General features: G+C 35.8%; 1 protein-coding gene across 10 annotated transcripts in view; it reads left to right on the top strand.

Moving 5' to 3' along the window:
• MIPOL1 (mirror-image polydactyly 1) overlaps nt 1-16,139 on the top strand; it is a 326,266-nt gene that overhangs the window by 296,789 nt on the left and 13,338 nt on the right. For 5 of the 10 annotated variants that reach the window (XM_059055646.2, XM_067028567.1, XM_067028568.1 and 2 more), the window contains one exon: nt 11,967-12,195. The exons of 4 other annotated variants lie outside the window; for them this stretch is intronic. In XM_059055646.2, the coding sequence (XP_058911629.1) occupies nt 11,967-12,033 (67 nt within the window). In that variant the 3' untranslated portion in view covers nt 12,034-12,195. Of the gene's footprint in view, nt 1-3,473; nt 4,308-11,966; nt 12,196-16,139 lie in introns of those variants that run through there. One more of the 10 variants, XM_059055643.2, reaches the window with a different exon arrangement.

Here is a 16,139-nt window from a genome sequence, read left to right as displayed (position 1 = left end):
TTTACATGTCCCAGATCACCTCGCTTTCTTGTCTCATTAAACCTTCACCATTCTCCTCCAGCCTTTTTCTTTACCCTGTGCTTTCAGCAGAGAACTCTGCCTCCTTGGGGAAAGTTGAATCCAGCAACACACATCATGTTTTTCATACCTCAGTGCCTGTACATATGTTATTTCCTTTATCTGAAATGCCCATCCTGCCCCGTCTCTGTTCCTACCCTTCTTGAGGTGACTGTTTCCTTCTTATCCTTCAAAACTTAACTCAGGCATCATCAGAAAGCCTTTACAGGCCCTTCTTCTTTTCCCTGCCCAAGCTAGGTTCTGTATAGTACCCATGCTTATCCTTTTAGTACAGCATTTACCAGTAACTTATTGCAGTTACCATATAAAGATCTGCTTCCCCACCTTACTGCTCCTTATGATCAAAAATCATGTTCTAGAGCTTCCCTTGTGGCACAGTGGTTGGGAATCTGCCTGCCAATGCAGGGGACACGGGTTCGAGCCCTGGTCTGGGAAGATCCCACATGCTGCGGAGCAACTAAGCCCGTGAGCCACAACTACTGAGCCTGTGCATCTGGGGCCTGTGCTCCACAACAAGAAAGGCCACGATAGTGAGAGGCCCGCGCACCGTGATGAAGAGTGGCCCCTGCTCTCCGCAACTGGAGAAAGCCCTCACACAGCAACGAAGACCCAACACAGCCAAAAATAAATAAATTAATTTATTTTTTAAAAAATCATGTTCTAGTCTTTGAATAATCAATGCCTAGAACAGTACCTCATTTATAAGAATTACTGAACAAATGCTTATTGATTGAACTTAAATCTATATCATAAACTTTAAGTATGCAGTGTTGTGACCTTAAGTACATTCACATTTTTGTGCTCACTAGAAGCTCTCTGGATTCCATACCTATAGGCCAACTTGCCTCCATCCCATCCCTACATTCTTGCCAGTGTGATCTTTCTAAAAGGTAAATGATGTTACTAGATGAGTTAAAACCCCTTTATTGCTTCCCACTGTCTACATTAGTGGTTTCATCACAAAGTTTTCACAGGTCCAAGCTGCAGTGAGAGAAGAAAAATCAATGAACCAAGATTTTCTAAATTTTTTCAACTTAAGGGTTGGATAGTTAATGAATGGCAACATTAATCAAAATAAGAAATACTGAAATATGCATGGAAGGTAAAATAAGCTTTGTTTTAGATATGCTCATTATCATATGCCTGTGGAATAAGCAAGAGGAGATATCTTGAAGGCAGTTGGATATTTGAGTCTGAAACTCAGAGGAGAGTTTTGGGTTAATGGTCTGTATTTGGGAGCCATAAGCATTTAAGTGGAATCAAGGGAACAAATAACAACTTTTGAGGAAAGTATGAAAAGTGTTATGAAAAGGTGATAAAACAACATCTAAGAGACCAGCAGAGGAAGAACAGCCATAAGAGTAAAAGAAGAAACTACATTTAAATCTTTTTCACACCCTGCTGCCATGATTAAAAGAGGGCAAGATCTTTGATACTAATGGCCAACCGAAAGGACAGCGTTTCTAGTGGCTCTTCTGTCTCCTCTGCTGGAAGGATGATTTTTATCCATGTCTCTTGGATTTCCCTGGTTGTTTCTCCTAGAAAAATGAAATTCAGAAGCCAAATATGTTTGATCAGGCAATCTCATTGCCTAATAGTAGAAATGGAATGTTTTTTCTGGGGAGGAAATTGTCCAGCCAATAAGAATTCTCCTTTCACATTGACAGATACAAAAGTTGCTCTCAAAAATCGCATGTATAGAGAGATTTTTCAGTTGAGGATAAGGAATTTGTCCTGTTTTCACTTCTTTCTTTCACTTTGCAAAAAATGTTATCTTGTCAGTAAGAGTAGTCCAACCCCATAAAAAAAATCAAAAATAAACCTTAAAAGTCACAGTACTTTTGGCAGCAATGTAGCACATCAGAGAGATCAGGGTTGTGGTAATTATACCTTGCAATGTATTCCAACTCCAAAACTCAATAGCAGTATGGCTCTGATCAAATTACCTTCTACATGCTTTGGTTTGTCATCTGATGATAACATCTACTCCATGGAGTTGTAATGAAAATTAAATATGGGCATAAATTACTTCTCATAGTTCCTGGCACTTGTCAATATTCATTACTATTACTTGCCTTTTAAAAAGTATCACAATATTCATTAAGATTGAAAAATGAAAATAAACCAATTCAGAAAATTGGTAGATAACTTATGGTTCATCTACTTGATGGAAAAATATGTATTTCATTGTAGTACATACATCTTACCTAGACACAAAGAAAGTATAAAAGTGATGTTAACTGAAAAAACTAAGATTTCTCTCTAAAATGTAGCTGCAAATGTATTTTTTAAGTTTACAAAAATATTTGTTATAGAACATAATAGATTGTAACTATTATTTCCTACTTATGTACAATGTCATCAGTTTACTTTCTTATAATGTGTTACTAAACTAGCAGATGAAATAAATACACCAGTAAATACTTACCGAATTTGGGTTGACTTCATGAACGCAGCCTGAAGGGGGCTACTGTGCCACAGCTAGCCGGGAGGGAGTCCGGGAAAAAGTCTGGAACTGCCTAAGAGGCAAGAGACCATTGTTTCAGGGTGCGCAAAGAGTGGATTCAGAGCACCGCCTAAACAAGCTTGAGAGACAGGCAGGAGCTGCACCTATCAGCACGGACCCCAGAGACGGGCATGAGACACTAAGGCAGCTGCTGCAGCCACCAAGAAACCTGTGTGCAAGCACAGGTCACTATCCACACCTCCACTCCCTGGAGACTGCAGCCCACCACTACCAGGGTCCCGTGATCCAGGGAAAACTTCCCCGGGAGAACACACCACACGCCTCAGGCTGATGCAACGTCATGCTGGCCTCTGCCACCGCAGGCTCGCCCCACATTCTGTACCCCTGCCTCCCCCGGGCCTGAGTGAGCCAGAACCCCCTAGTCAGCTGCTACTTTAACCCCATCCTGTCTGAGCGAAAAACAGATGCCCTCAGGCGACCTACACGCAAAGGCGGGGCCAAATCCAAAGATGAACCCCGGGAGCTGTGCGAACAAAGAAGAGAAAGGGAAATCTCTCCCAGCAGCTCAGAAGCAGCGGATTAAATCTCCACAGTCAACTTGATGCACCCTGCATCTCTGGAATACCTGAAGAGACAAAGAATCATCCCAAAATTGACACGGTGGACTTTATGTGATTTTGTCTGTGTAGTTTTGCTTTTACCGTTTGTCCTAGAGTTCTGTCTGTACACTTTCGGATTTTTTGTGAGGTTTTTTTGGTATAGTTTTTTAGCACTTGTTATCATTGGTGGATTTCTTTTTTGGTTTAGTTGCTCTCTTCTTTCTTTTTATTTTCATTTTTTTTAATTTTAAATATTTTTTTATTTTAATAACTGCTTTATTTTGTTTTTTTCTTTCCTTCTTTCTTTTTTTCCTCCCTTTTCTTCTAAGCTGTGTGGCTGACAGGGTCTTGGTGCTCCAGCCGGGTGTCAGGCCTGTGCCTCTGATATGGGAGAGCCAAGTTAAGGACATTGGTCCACCAGAGACCTCCCGGCTCCACATAATATCAAACAGCAAAAGCTCTCCCAGAGATCTCCATCTCAACTATAAGACCCAGCTCCCCTCAACGACCAGCAAGCTACAGTGCTGGACACCCTAGACTAAACAACTAGCAAGACAGGAACACAACCCCAATCATTAGCAGAGAGGCTGCCTAAAATCATAATAAGCTCAAAGACACCCCGAAACACACCACCAGACATTGTCCTACCCACCAGAAAGACAAGGTCCAGCCTCATCCATCAGAACACAAGCACCAGTCTCCTTCACCAGGAAGCCTACACAACCCACTGAACCAACCTTAGCCACTGGGGGAAGACACCAAAAACACAGGCAACTACGAACCTGCAGCCTGCGAAAAGGAGACCCCAAACACAGTAAGTTAAGCAAAATGAGAAGACAGAGAAACACACAGCAGATGAAGGAGCAAGGTAAAAACCCACCAGACCAAACAAATGAAGAGGAAATAGGCAGTCTACCTGAAAAAGAATTCAGAGTAATGGTAGTAAAGATGATCCAAAATCTTGGAAATAGAATGGAGAAAATACAAGAAACGTTTAACAAGGACCTAGAATAACTAAAGAGCAAACAAACAATGATGAACAACAGAATAAATGAAATTAAATATTCTCTAGAAGGGATCTATAGCAGAATAACTGAGGCAGAGGAACAGATAAGTGACCTGGAAGATAAAATATTGGATATAACTACCGCAGAGCAGAATACAGAAAGAAAGAATGAAAAGAATTGAGGACAGTCTGAGAGACTTCTGAGACAACATTAAATGCACCAACATTCGAATTATAGGGGTCCCAGAAGAAGAAGAGAAAAAAAAGGGACTGAGAACATATTTGAAAAGATTACAATTGAAAACTTCCCTTATATGGGAAAGGAAATAGTTAGTCAAGTCCAGGAAGTGCAAACAGTCCCATACAGGACAAATCGAAGCAGAAACCTGCCAAGACACATATCAATCAAGCTATCAAAAATTAAAGGCAAAGAAAAAATATTAAAAGCAACAAGGAGAATCAACAAATAACATACAAGGGAATCGCCATAAGATTAACAGTTGATCTTTCAGAAGAAACTCTGCAAGCCAGAAGGGAGTGGCAAGACATAATTAAAGTGATGAAAGGGAAAAACCTACAACCAAGATTGCTCTACCCAGCAAGGATCTCATTCAGATTCGACAGAGAAATCAAAACCTTTACACACAAGCAAAAGCTAAGAGAATTCAGCACCACCAAACCAGTTTTACAACAAATGCTAAAGGAACTTCTCTAGGCAGGAAACACATGAGAAGGAAAAAACCTACAATAACAAACCCAAAACAGTTAAGAAAATGGTAATAGGAACATACATATTGATAACTACCTTAAATGTAAATGGATTAAATGCTCCAGCCAAAAGACATAGACTGGATGAATGGATACAAAAACAAGACCCATATATATGCAGTCTAGAAGAGACCCACTTCAGACCTAGGGACACATACAGACTGAAAATAAAGGGATGGAAAACGATATTCCATGCAAATGAAAATCAAAAGAAAGCTGGAGTAGCAATTCTCATATCAGACAAAATAGACTTTAAAATAAAGACTATTACAAGAGACAAAGAAGGACACTACATATTGATCAAGGGATCAATCCATGAAGAAGATATAACACTTGTAAATATTTATGCAGCCAACATAGGAGTACCTCAATACATAAGGCAAATGGTAACAGCCATAAAAGAAAAATCGACAGTAGCACAATCATAGTAGGGGACTTTAACACCCCACTTTCACCAATGGACAGATCAACCAAAATGAAAATAAATAAGGAAACACAAACTTTAAATGATACATTAAACAAGATGGACTTAATTGATACTTATAGGACATTCCATCCAAAAACAGCAGAATACACTTTCTTCTCATGTACTCATGAAACAGTCTCCAGGATAGATCATATCTTGGGTCACAAATCAAGCCTTGGTAAATTTAAGAAAATTGAAATCATATCAAGTATCTTTTCCAACCACAATACTATGAGACTAGATATCAATTACAGGAAAAAATCTGTAAAAAATACAGAAACATGGAGGCTAAACCATACACTTCTAAGTAACCAAGAGATCACTGAAGAAATCCAAGAGAAAATTAAAAAATACCTAGAAACAATGACAATGAAAACACAATGACCCAAAACCTATGGGATGCAGCAAAAGCAGTTCTAAGAGGGAAGTTTATAGCAATACAATCCTACCTCAAGAAACAAGAAACATCTCAAATAACCTAACCTTACACCTAAAGCAATTAGAGAAAGAAGAACAAAAAAATCCACAAAGTTAGCAGAAGGAAAGAAATCATAAAGATCAGATCAGAAATAAATGAAAAAGAAATTAAGGAAACAATAGCAAAGATCAATAAAACTAAAAGCTGGTTCTTTGAGAAGATAAACGAAATTGATAAACCATTAGCCAGACTCAACAAGAACAAAAAGGGAGAAGACTCAAACCAATAGAATTAGAAATGAAAAAGGAGATGTAACAACGGACTCTGCAGAAATACAAAGGATCATGAGAGATTACTACAAGCAGCTCTATGCCAATAAAATGGACAACCTGGAAGAAATGGACAAATTCTTAGGAAAACACAACCTTCTGAGACCAGGAAGAGACAGAAAATTTAAACAGACCAATCACAAGAACTGAAATTGAGACTGTGATTAAAAATCTTCCAACACACAAAAGCCCAGGAACAGATGGCTTCACAGGCGAATTCTATCAAACATTTAGAGAAGAGCTAACATCTATCCTTCTCAAACTCTTCCAAAATATAGCAGAGAGTGGATCACTCCCAAATTCATTCTACGAGGCCACCATCACCCTGATTACCAATACCAGACAAAGATGTCACAAAGAAAGAAAACTTCAGGCCAATATCAATGACAAACATATTTGCAAAAATCTTCAACAAAATACTAGCAAACAGAATCCAACAGCACATTAAAAGGATCATACACCATGATCAAGTGGGGTTTATCCCAGGAATGCAAGGATTCTTCAGTATATGTAAATCAATCAATGTGATAAACCATATTAACAGATTGAAGGAGAAAAACCATATGGTCTTCTCAATAGATGCAGAAAAAGCTTTCAACAAAATTCAACACCCATTTATGACAAAAACCCTCCAGAAATTAAGCATAGAGAGAACTTACCTCAACATAATAAAGGCCATATATGACAAACCAACAGTCAACATCGTTCTCAATGTTGAAAAACTGAAACCATTTCCTCTAAGATCACGAACAAGACAGGGTTGTCCACTCTCACCACTGTTATTCAACATAGTTTTGGAAGTTTTTGCCACAGCAATCAGAGAAGAAAAAGAAATAAAAGAATCCAAATCCGAAAAGAAGTAAAGATGTCACTGTTTGCAGATGACATGATACTCTTCATGGAGAATCCTAAAGATGGTACCAGAAAACTACTAGAGCTAATTAATGAATTTGGTAAAGTAGCAGGATACAAAATTAACACAAAAAAATCTCTTGCATTCTGATACACTAATGATGAAAAATCTGAAAGAGAAATGAAGGAAACACTCCCATTTACCATTGCAACAAAAGAATAAAATACCTAGGAATAAACTTACCTAAGGAGACAAAAGACCTGTATGCAGAAAACTATAAACTGATGAAAGAAATTAAAGATGATACAAACAGATGGAGAGATATAACATGTTCTTGGATTGGAAGAATCAACATTGTGAAAATGACTGTAGTACCCAAAGCAATGTACAGATTCAATGCAATCCCTATCAAACTACCAATGGCATTTTTCACAGAACTAGAACAAAAACTTTTCACAATTTCTCTGAAAACCCAAAAGACCCTGAATACCCAAAGCAATCTGGAGAAAGAAAAATGGAGCTGGAGCAATCAGACTCCCAGACTTCAGACCATGCTACAAAGCTACAGTAATCAAGACAGTATGGCACTGGCACAAAAACAGAAATATAAATCAATGGAACAAGGATAGAAAGCCCAGAGAGAAACCCACATACATATGGTCACCTTATCTTTGATAAAAGAGGCAAGAATATACAGTGGAGAAAAGACAGCCTCTTCAATATGTGGTGCTAGGAAAACTGGACATCTACATGTAAAAGAATAAAATTAGAACACTCCCTAACACCATACACAAAAATAAACTCAAAATGGCTTAAAGACCTAAATGCAAAGCCAGACACTATAAAACTCTTAGAGGAAAACATAGGCAGAACACTCAATGACATAAATCACAGTAAGATCCTTTTTGACCCACCTCCTAGAGAAATGGAAATAAAAACAAAAATAAACAAATGGGACCTAATGAAACTTAAAAGCTTTTGCACAGCAAAGGAAAACATAAACAAGACGAAAAGACACCCCTCAGAATGGGAGAAAATATTTGCAAATGAAGCAACTGACAAAGGATTAATCTCCAAAATTTACAAGCAGCTCATGCAGCTCAATATCCAAAAAACAAACAACCCAATCCAAAAATAGGCAGAAGACCTAAACAGACATTCCTCCAAAGAAGAAATACAGATTGCCAACAAACACATGAAAGGATGCTCAACATCACTAATTATTAAAGAAATGCAAATCACAACTGCAATGAGGTATCAGCTCATATGGGTCAGAATGGCCATCATCAAAAAATCTACAAACATTAAATGCTGGAGAGGATGTGGCGAAAAGGCAAGCCTCTTGTACTGTTGTTGGGAATATAAATTGATACAGCCACTATGGAGAACAGTGCGGAGGTTCCTCAAAAAACTAAAAATAGAACTGCCATATGACCCAGCAATCCCACTATTGGGCATATACCCTGAGAAAACCATAATTCAAAAAGAGTCTTGTACCACAATGTTCATTGCAGCTCTATTTACAGTAGCCAAGACATGGAAGCAACCTAAGTGTCCATTGACAGATGAATGGATAAAGAAGATGTGGCTCATATATACAATGGAATATTACTCAGCCATAAAAAGAAATGAAATTGCGTTATTTGTAGTGAGGTGGATGGACCTGGAGTGTGTCATACAGAGTGAAGTAAGTTAGAAAGAGAAAAACAAATACCATATGCTAACACATATATATGGAATCTAAAGGGAAAAAATGGTTCTGAAGAACCTAGGGACAGGACAGGAATAAAGACTCAGATGTAGAGAATGGACTTGAGGACACGGGGAGGGGGAAGGGTAAGCTGGGACAAAGTGAGAGAGTGGCATGGACATATATACACTACCAAATGTAAAATAGATAGCTAGTGGGTAGCAGCCACAGAGCACAGGGAGATCAGCTCGGTGCTTTGTGACCACCTAGAGTGGTGGGATAGGGAGGGTGGGAGGGAGACGTAAGAGGGAGGAGATATGGGGATATATGTTTATGTATAGCTCATTCACTTTGTTCTAAAGCAGAAAATAACACTATTTTAAATCAATTATACTGTAATAAAGGTGTTAAATTTAAAAATACCCAATTTGATTTAAGTAGTAACTTGAGGAAACAGTTTAATGAAGCTATTAAGACAAATAATACATTAACCTATAATCTGAAATCTGTAGCTTTCTAGTAGCCAAAACTCTAGTGGAAGTAGCTTTGCAATAAGAACAAGGAAACCAGGCCATATTTCTTACTGTCTTATCTTAGGACGTTGTATGAGGGTTTCCTTGTCTGTGCTTCAGTCCGTCATTTAAAATAGAGAAATTCTAATCTTAGATCTAACCCTTTTCCTATTCATGAAGTTTGTGGAAAACTATTGCTGAGTAACACGTAAAGCAATTGGGCCCTATTTTATTAAACTACGTAATTTTTTAAAGGATATTATTGATTTGGACAGTAAAGAATAGCCTGCAGGCAGATCCTGCAAGGTGGTTCGACAGACAGACACACCTACCTTCCTGTCAGCACAGTCCATGTTTGGCAGGTGTAGTCCATTCCTTACAGGAAAGAATAGGTGCTTCATTGTGTTTCCAAAGTCAGTAAGCTTTTACAAAACTAAATAATTGACATTTTTCTCATTTCTGAGATCAAATTTTCATAAATCATTCAACCTGAATAAACTGAGAATGTGGTTGATCTAGTAATTGTTGAAATATAGTAAATACATTGCAAAATGTGATATTTAAGTATTTCCTCCTATCCTCTTACCTTAGCAAGATGTATTAAGAGTTCTAAATGGAAAGATATCGTACTGTATGAAAAAGAAACTAAAGTAAAATGAATCCATCTGTAAAGGAGAAGGCAAAAGAAGCACAAAACAGGTTCATCTCAGTAACTTGGCATTCAGAATTCAGATTCAGAATTCATAGTGATAATAACTGTGCAGAGTAGAGCTTACTTTTACATTATGAGGAAGCTTTTTTAATAGTAGTGCAAATGATATTATGGGGGAGGGATATATTTAACCAACTTGAAAGTAATATTTTCTAACTTTTTACAGTACATCCTGAGAAATTCTATTAGCGGCGTATCAAGGTTTCTACTGGGAGTCATTTGTTAACAGTGAATTCCAGTTATTATCATATTTTACAGTACAGTTAAAATTTCATAGTGACATTTTTCTTCCCCTTCCTCCACGATTTAACTTAGTGAAACTTTGTCCTAAAGGATCTATGTAATCCTATATTCAGAGTGTATAAAATAGCACTAGTTTTTTTTTTTTTTTTTTTTTTTTTTTTTTGCGGTATGCGGGCCTCTCACTGCTGTGGCCTCTCCCGTTGCAGAGCACAGGCTCCGGACGCACAGGCCTAGCGGCCATGGCTCACGGGCCCAGCCGCTCCGCGGCATGTGGGATCTTCCCGGACCAGGGCACGAACCCGTGTCTCCTGCATCGGCAGGCGGATTCTCAACCACTGCGCCACCAGGGAAGCCCTAGCACTAGTTTTTATCACTAGGGAAAGTCCAACTAATATAGTCTTATCTGTGAATACAGTGAATTGTCCAGTAAATCTTGTAGTTCAAGTATTTGCATCACTAGCTTAAAGCTGGTGTAATGGTTGTATATTACTTGTGTAAAATTTACATTTGAGAAATTTGTAGTAATAAATTTAAGCAAGATTTGCCTTTTTACTCTAAGATCATTACTACATTTCTCAAAGCAAAGATATTTTTATGCACTGAATTATTTGTTTCATATTCCTGTTTTCTTTTAACAGAAGTCTTGATATATGCAGAATCATCCAATAAACTTGAGCTGTTTTCAGTGTTGCATGCATCCAATTAGTCCATCTAAACCAGTGTGTATGATGCTAAGAATACCCTCATTCCTTTAGTGTCTAGCTCTGTGCTGTGTTTATTTGCAAAGGACCCTCATGCATGGGTCCATATAAATGAGGCAAGCTGGAGCAAACTAGACTGTGTCACTCACCAGTCGTTGAGGAGAGAGCTTCGTGTATATGAAAACTGCTGGGTGTGATTTTAACTTACAAAGAAGATTTCTGTGTGAGTGACACCAAGCAGGATTTTTGGTTTCGGTTTTATTCTTATGGTAAAGAAAATAATAAGGAAAAAAATCAATTAATGATCTGATTCCATCATCTTTTGTCAAGCAAAACTCTCACTCATTCAATGAATGTGATTTCCCTCCCATAGTCTATGAACCTACAGAATGACTTCTGAATTTTTGACTCTTATTTTCAGTATAATTTGTGAGTTTTTAACTGAAAAATCACTTACGTTTGACTCAGAAGCGTATATAGTCATTGCTAGCCTATTTATATTACTCAAGAATAGAAACTTTTTAAATGTATTACAGAAAGTCTGGTTTTATTAGCATCAAATCATTTTTATACATTTAAGTTATATTCATACCATTGAGATATCAAGTTTTTCCAACCTAGCCACCTAATACCTTTAAACAGAAGAAATTTAATGCATAACAGTTGTACAGTATACCAATATGTTACTTATTTAGCTAGGTAACAGATCTAAGGCTGATAGTATTTATGTATTGAAATATGTACTCTTGGTGAAAATCAGTTTGAAACTGCTCTACGTTTAATATGCCATCTTGTCATTGCATAGTAATGATTTCATTCATAACCATAATGCAAGTACGTAGATGTATTAAAATGAGTATCTTAGATTTTTCATGTAGCATCTAATGCTGACATAATCTGAAGATCTGGGATACAGTTTGTGTTTTTGCTGTTTTTTTAACCTCAAATACTTGGCACTCTGCACCCGTGTCTCGCATTTACATTAATGCTTTGTTTCTTAACATGACTACCAAGAGTGCTTGGTCACAGGCAAATGCTGTCCTTTTTCAGCCAAAACATTCCTGACAATAATTGCACTTTCCATAATCATTTTTTTCCCTCCTGCCCCCCCGCCCCCAACTTAGGTTGGAAAGGCTGGTGGACGTCCTAAGGAAGAAGGTTGGAACAGGGACCATGAGGACAGTGATCTGACTGAGAGAAAAACGAGTCTGGGGAAGCAATCACATCTGGTGACCAGGCTGCTTCATTCAACACTGTGTAAACACTAAAGCCTTAACTTAGCAAACAGTTGTTAGAAGTGGGACACTCCAACCACATTCCAAGCTGAGATAAAATCAAATCACAAATGTTTAACCACTTTGCTGCTGACTTGAGTTATTTATCCAAATGTATTAACTACAGACTTTTACCAATGGGTAGCTATAAAGTTGCAGCTTATTTTGTAACTATTTTATATCTCACTGTATTTAATACAAATATTTTTGCTGAAAGACCATAGTAAAGTTGGTCAGGATCATATCTTCACATATGGCCCTTTCTGAATCAAAATACAGCAAAGTAAATATTGCCTAAACCTTAATCCACTGTGTTAGGTCAAAACTTCAAATACATACATTTTCAATGTAGAGTTTATTTCTTAACCAATAAGAGAAGCACATACATAAGAGTGTATAGTCTTCCTTCAATGCATGCATGTAATCTTTGTTAGTTTTAAAGAATATTAAGCATAGATACCAAGAATCAATGTATAATTTGCCTTAATAAGAGTTTAGTATATTAAAATTACATTAATCAAGGTATGATTTTTCTTTCACTACAAATAATGCACAGTTTTCAATAAAAAGAGGGTATTGTTAATGTGTACTTATAAATTCATGGTGTCAACAGTTTTTTAATTTGGGGTCTGAATAATGATCTAAACTCTATTTAAGTTGTAGAAATTGCCAAGTCTGTCTAATAGGCTGGGATACTTTTGGCCTGAAAATTAGCATGTGCCAGCATGATGCTAAAAGGCAGGAGCCCATTGAACATATTAAGTATTCTTTTTTATTATCTTTATTTAGATTATCACTTGAAGTTTTATAATGCAGGAGGGGAATCTAATATATAATATACAAAAAAATTATAATTAAAAATATAAAGCCTTGGAGAAAAAAGTAAACCTGCGATTTGGTTCAGGATACCTACTTTTTTTTAAATTTAAGGGATAATTTAAAATAATTACATCATGGCAGTCACTCTAATCATATGAAATTATGAATAAAACTAATATTCATGTATTTGGCTATAGGAAAAAAAATTTTTTTTAGACTGAATAGATGAGAAGCTGATACAAAATAAATATGAGCGGAGCAGGATGAAACTGACAAGTAGAGATGGAATTAGTGAAAATTTTGTAGGCAAGTGAAAAAGTTTCTAAGTCCATACGATTTTTTAACTTATCTTTAAGATTGAACTAAATCTACCATTGCCTGTTTTCAGGACAAGTACAGAATAATTTATTACATACACCATTGGAGATTATTCGTTTAACCATTTTTTACTCTATGATAAAGGTGCTTTATCATAGGGTAACAAAAAAATCATCTTTCTTATTAAATCCATTGAATTAACTGATAGAATCATCCCACTGAGTTCAAATTTAGAATTTACTCATGTTGCCTACTTAAAAATTTTTTTTAACTATGAGAATTAGAAAATAAGGAACGATAGGGGTTAAAAATAAACTAACTGGATTTACTCTACAGTCCTAAAAAGAATTACAGCCTCTCACAAACCAGTGACTATATAACTGTACAAATTTGGAATAATTTTGTCATGCATGTAGTCTTCTCTCTGAGCTCTAACTGGAACATGTAACAGCTCCCTATGTGAAGGAAGAGCACCTTTCAAGTCATGCGGGTAAGTGAGAAGAAACAGTTCTTGTCACAAAATAGTCCATTCCTGAATCCTCTTCAAATAAATCACAAGTAAACTTGAATTTTCAGATTATTCCTGAAGAACAGACAAAGCTTTATTGAGTTATTTTGCTTGAGGTTTTATAAAACACAAAGTGTAGAGTAAAGACATTTTACAATTTCCAAACATCTCTTTCTATAACTAAACAATCAGATTAGCACAACTAGTTCCTACAATCAATATCCTGAACTGTTATAGAATTTGATATTATAAAATTAAATTTACAAAAGAATTCTAACATCTACTATTGCTCAGTGTAGGTAATCTCCCCCAATTACCACATCCCCTTGAAAATGAGTTGTCTACAAAATTACAAATGCTTCAAGTAGTCTTTTTTTGGGGGGGCGGGGAGGGTTGTATGAAGGAATAAGTTTACCCACTGAAGATCAGTTCTTTACATATTCAGTTATAATGCAACATCTGAAGTATTCCACCACTGCCCAGAGAGGTTGCTTTGAGTTTACTTTAAACATCAAGTCTAATTCCTGTAGTAACATGAGAATTTACTTTCCCTTGTAAAAAATAAGTAGTTCAGAGGAAAAGCAGAAAAGATCATATAAACGTGTAGCACTCAATGATTTACAAAGTCCTTTCCCATCTATATTTTTATTTGATCCTATCAACAATCATATAATAATAGCGATATATTATATATATATATCAACCATGCAATAATGATAATGATGATAGTAATTTTAGTAGTAGTAGTAGCACATTTTGCAAGCAAGGAAACACTCAGCAGGGCTAGGAATTTGCCAAGGACTGGCTAGGACTTACAGCTGAGGTCTTAAGACTAAACTCCATGCAACCATAGGTCTCCAGACCTTTCATTAAAAAAAATTAAAAATCCAAGATTTTAACTCCTGCAATTTATTTTATTATTGTACCATTTCTTTTATACATATATGTGTGAATTTTCTACACATTTCTTTCCATAAGGTACTATAATATGAGCTGCATATGCAAATAGCATCACATTATTACTACCTCTCTATAGTGTTATAGTGGCAGCCTTAGCCTTAGCCTTCACTATAGGAATATTGTGACAATTCATTGCTGATAAAAAATAGCCTAGGTGCTTATAAGCAAAGCCTAAGCAGTTATAGCAAAGTTGTTGGTTAATTATTAATATGTGAGAAATTTTCATTCTACTTTTATAAATAAGCCATTATATTAAAATTATTTAAAATATTTTTCTTTTTTCAGTGAGAAAGTTGATCCTTTGTATATTTCAGTATTCAAATAAACTGATGAATCTTCTTATCTGGTCACTTACCAATAGAATTAGTTTATTGCACAAAAAAAGTTAGAATATTAAAAATTTATAGTTTTAATATTGAATAAAGTTGCATAAAAAACCATTTTGTAGATAGTGTATTTTTAAAGATAATTATTGAAGTGTCTGTCTTTAAATACTCATGACTAGTGAGGCATTATAATGATAAAATAGCCATGGCCTATACATTTGTCTTCTGGCATAAGGTTTGTATAGAACCCAAATTTTTCACAAGACATTGTTGTGTTGTTGATAACTACTATTTTCAGCTAACCTGTCTATCTATTCGTATTGAGACATATATAGATACATAAATACACAGACACATACACAAATACATTTGTCTTTCTAAAAAATTGATTTATAAGTCAATTGTTAGGCTTCAGTGATTTCAGCATTTTGTTCATCTTTTATTACAAATGCATGTGGTTTCTGAGGCTTTTAAATAAATACATGAAATGGTTGAAAGATTTATATTGCTCGTGCTTAGCTAAATATGTCATCTCTAGAAAAGATGTGGTTTATTTTGGCACTGTTTTAAAAACTCAAATATTTTAAACATTTGTTAAGTTGGAGCTTGCACATTTGAACTAGTAGCATACGTTCCAGAATAGCATCTCAAGTTACCAATTTTTTTGTAATCCTTTTACTAGAATAACTTTTTTTGGAAAGGTTTTCTTTTCTTTTTTATTATGTACTTTAAGTTAAATTTATAAAGGTTGAAGTTATTTTTAATGTAGGATTTCATAAATAGAATTGGACAATGATAAATGTATATTTTAAAGAATCATTAAAATATTGTGTCCTATTGATATTTCTTTACAGAAATCTTAATATACTTAATTCACTTATTTTTAATGTTTATTGTATATTGTTTTCTAATGTATATTGTTTTCTAAATATAGTTTTGGAGAATGCTTGTACTTTGGAAGCCACCAGTTTCTTGACTATCAGATTATTAACAAAGGTGCATTTTTTTTTCAAAGGTGCATTTTAATGCACAAACTCAGATATCTGAAATATATATTTACTTTTTAGTCATATAAACTCTCTACTGCAAATC

The sequence above is a fragment of the Kogia breviceps genome, chromosome 3 (genome assembly GCF_026419965.1).
Source record: "Kogia breviceps isolate mKogBre1 chromosome 3, mKogBre1 haplotype 1, whole genome shotgun sequence".
In the NCBI taxonomy this organism is placed as follows: Eukaryota; Metazoa; Chordata; class Mammalia; order Artiodactyla; family Physeteridae; genus Kogia; species Kogia breviceps.
Note: the sequence above shows the minus strand (reverse complement) of the source record. Positions and strands in the feature narration are given on the sequence as shown.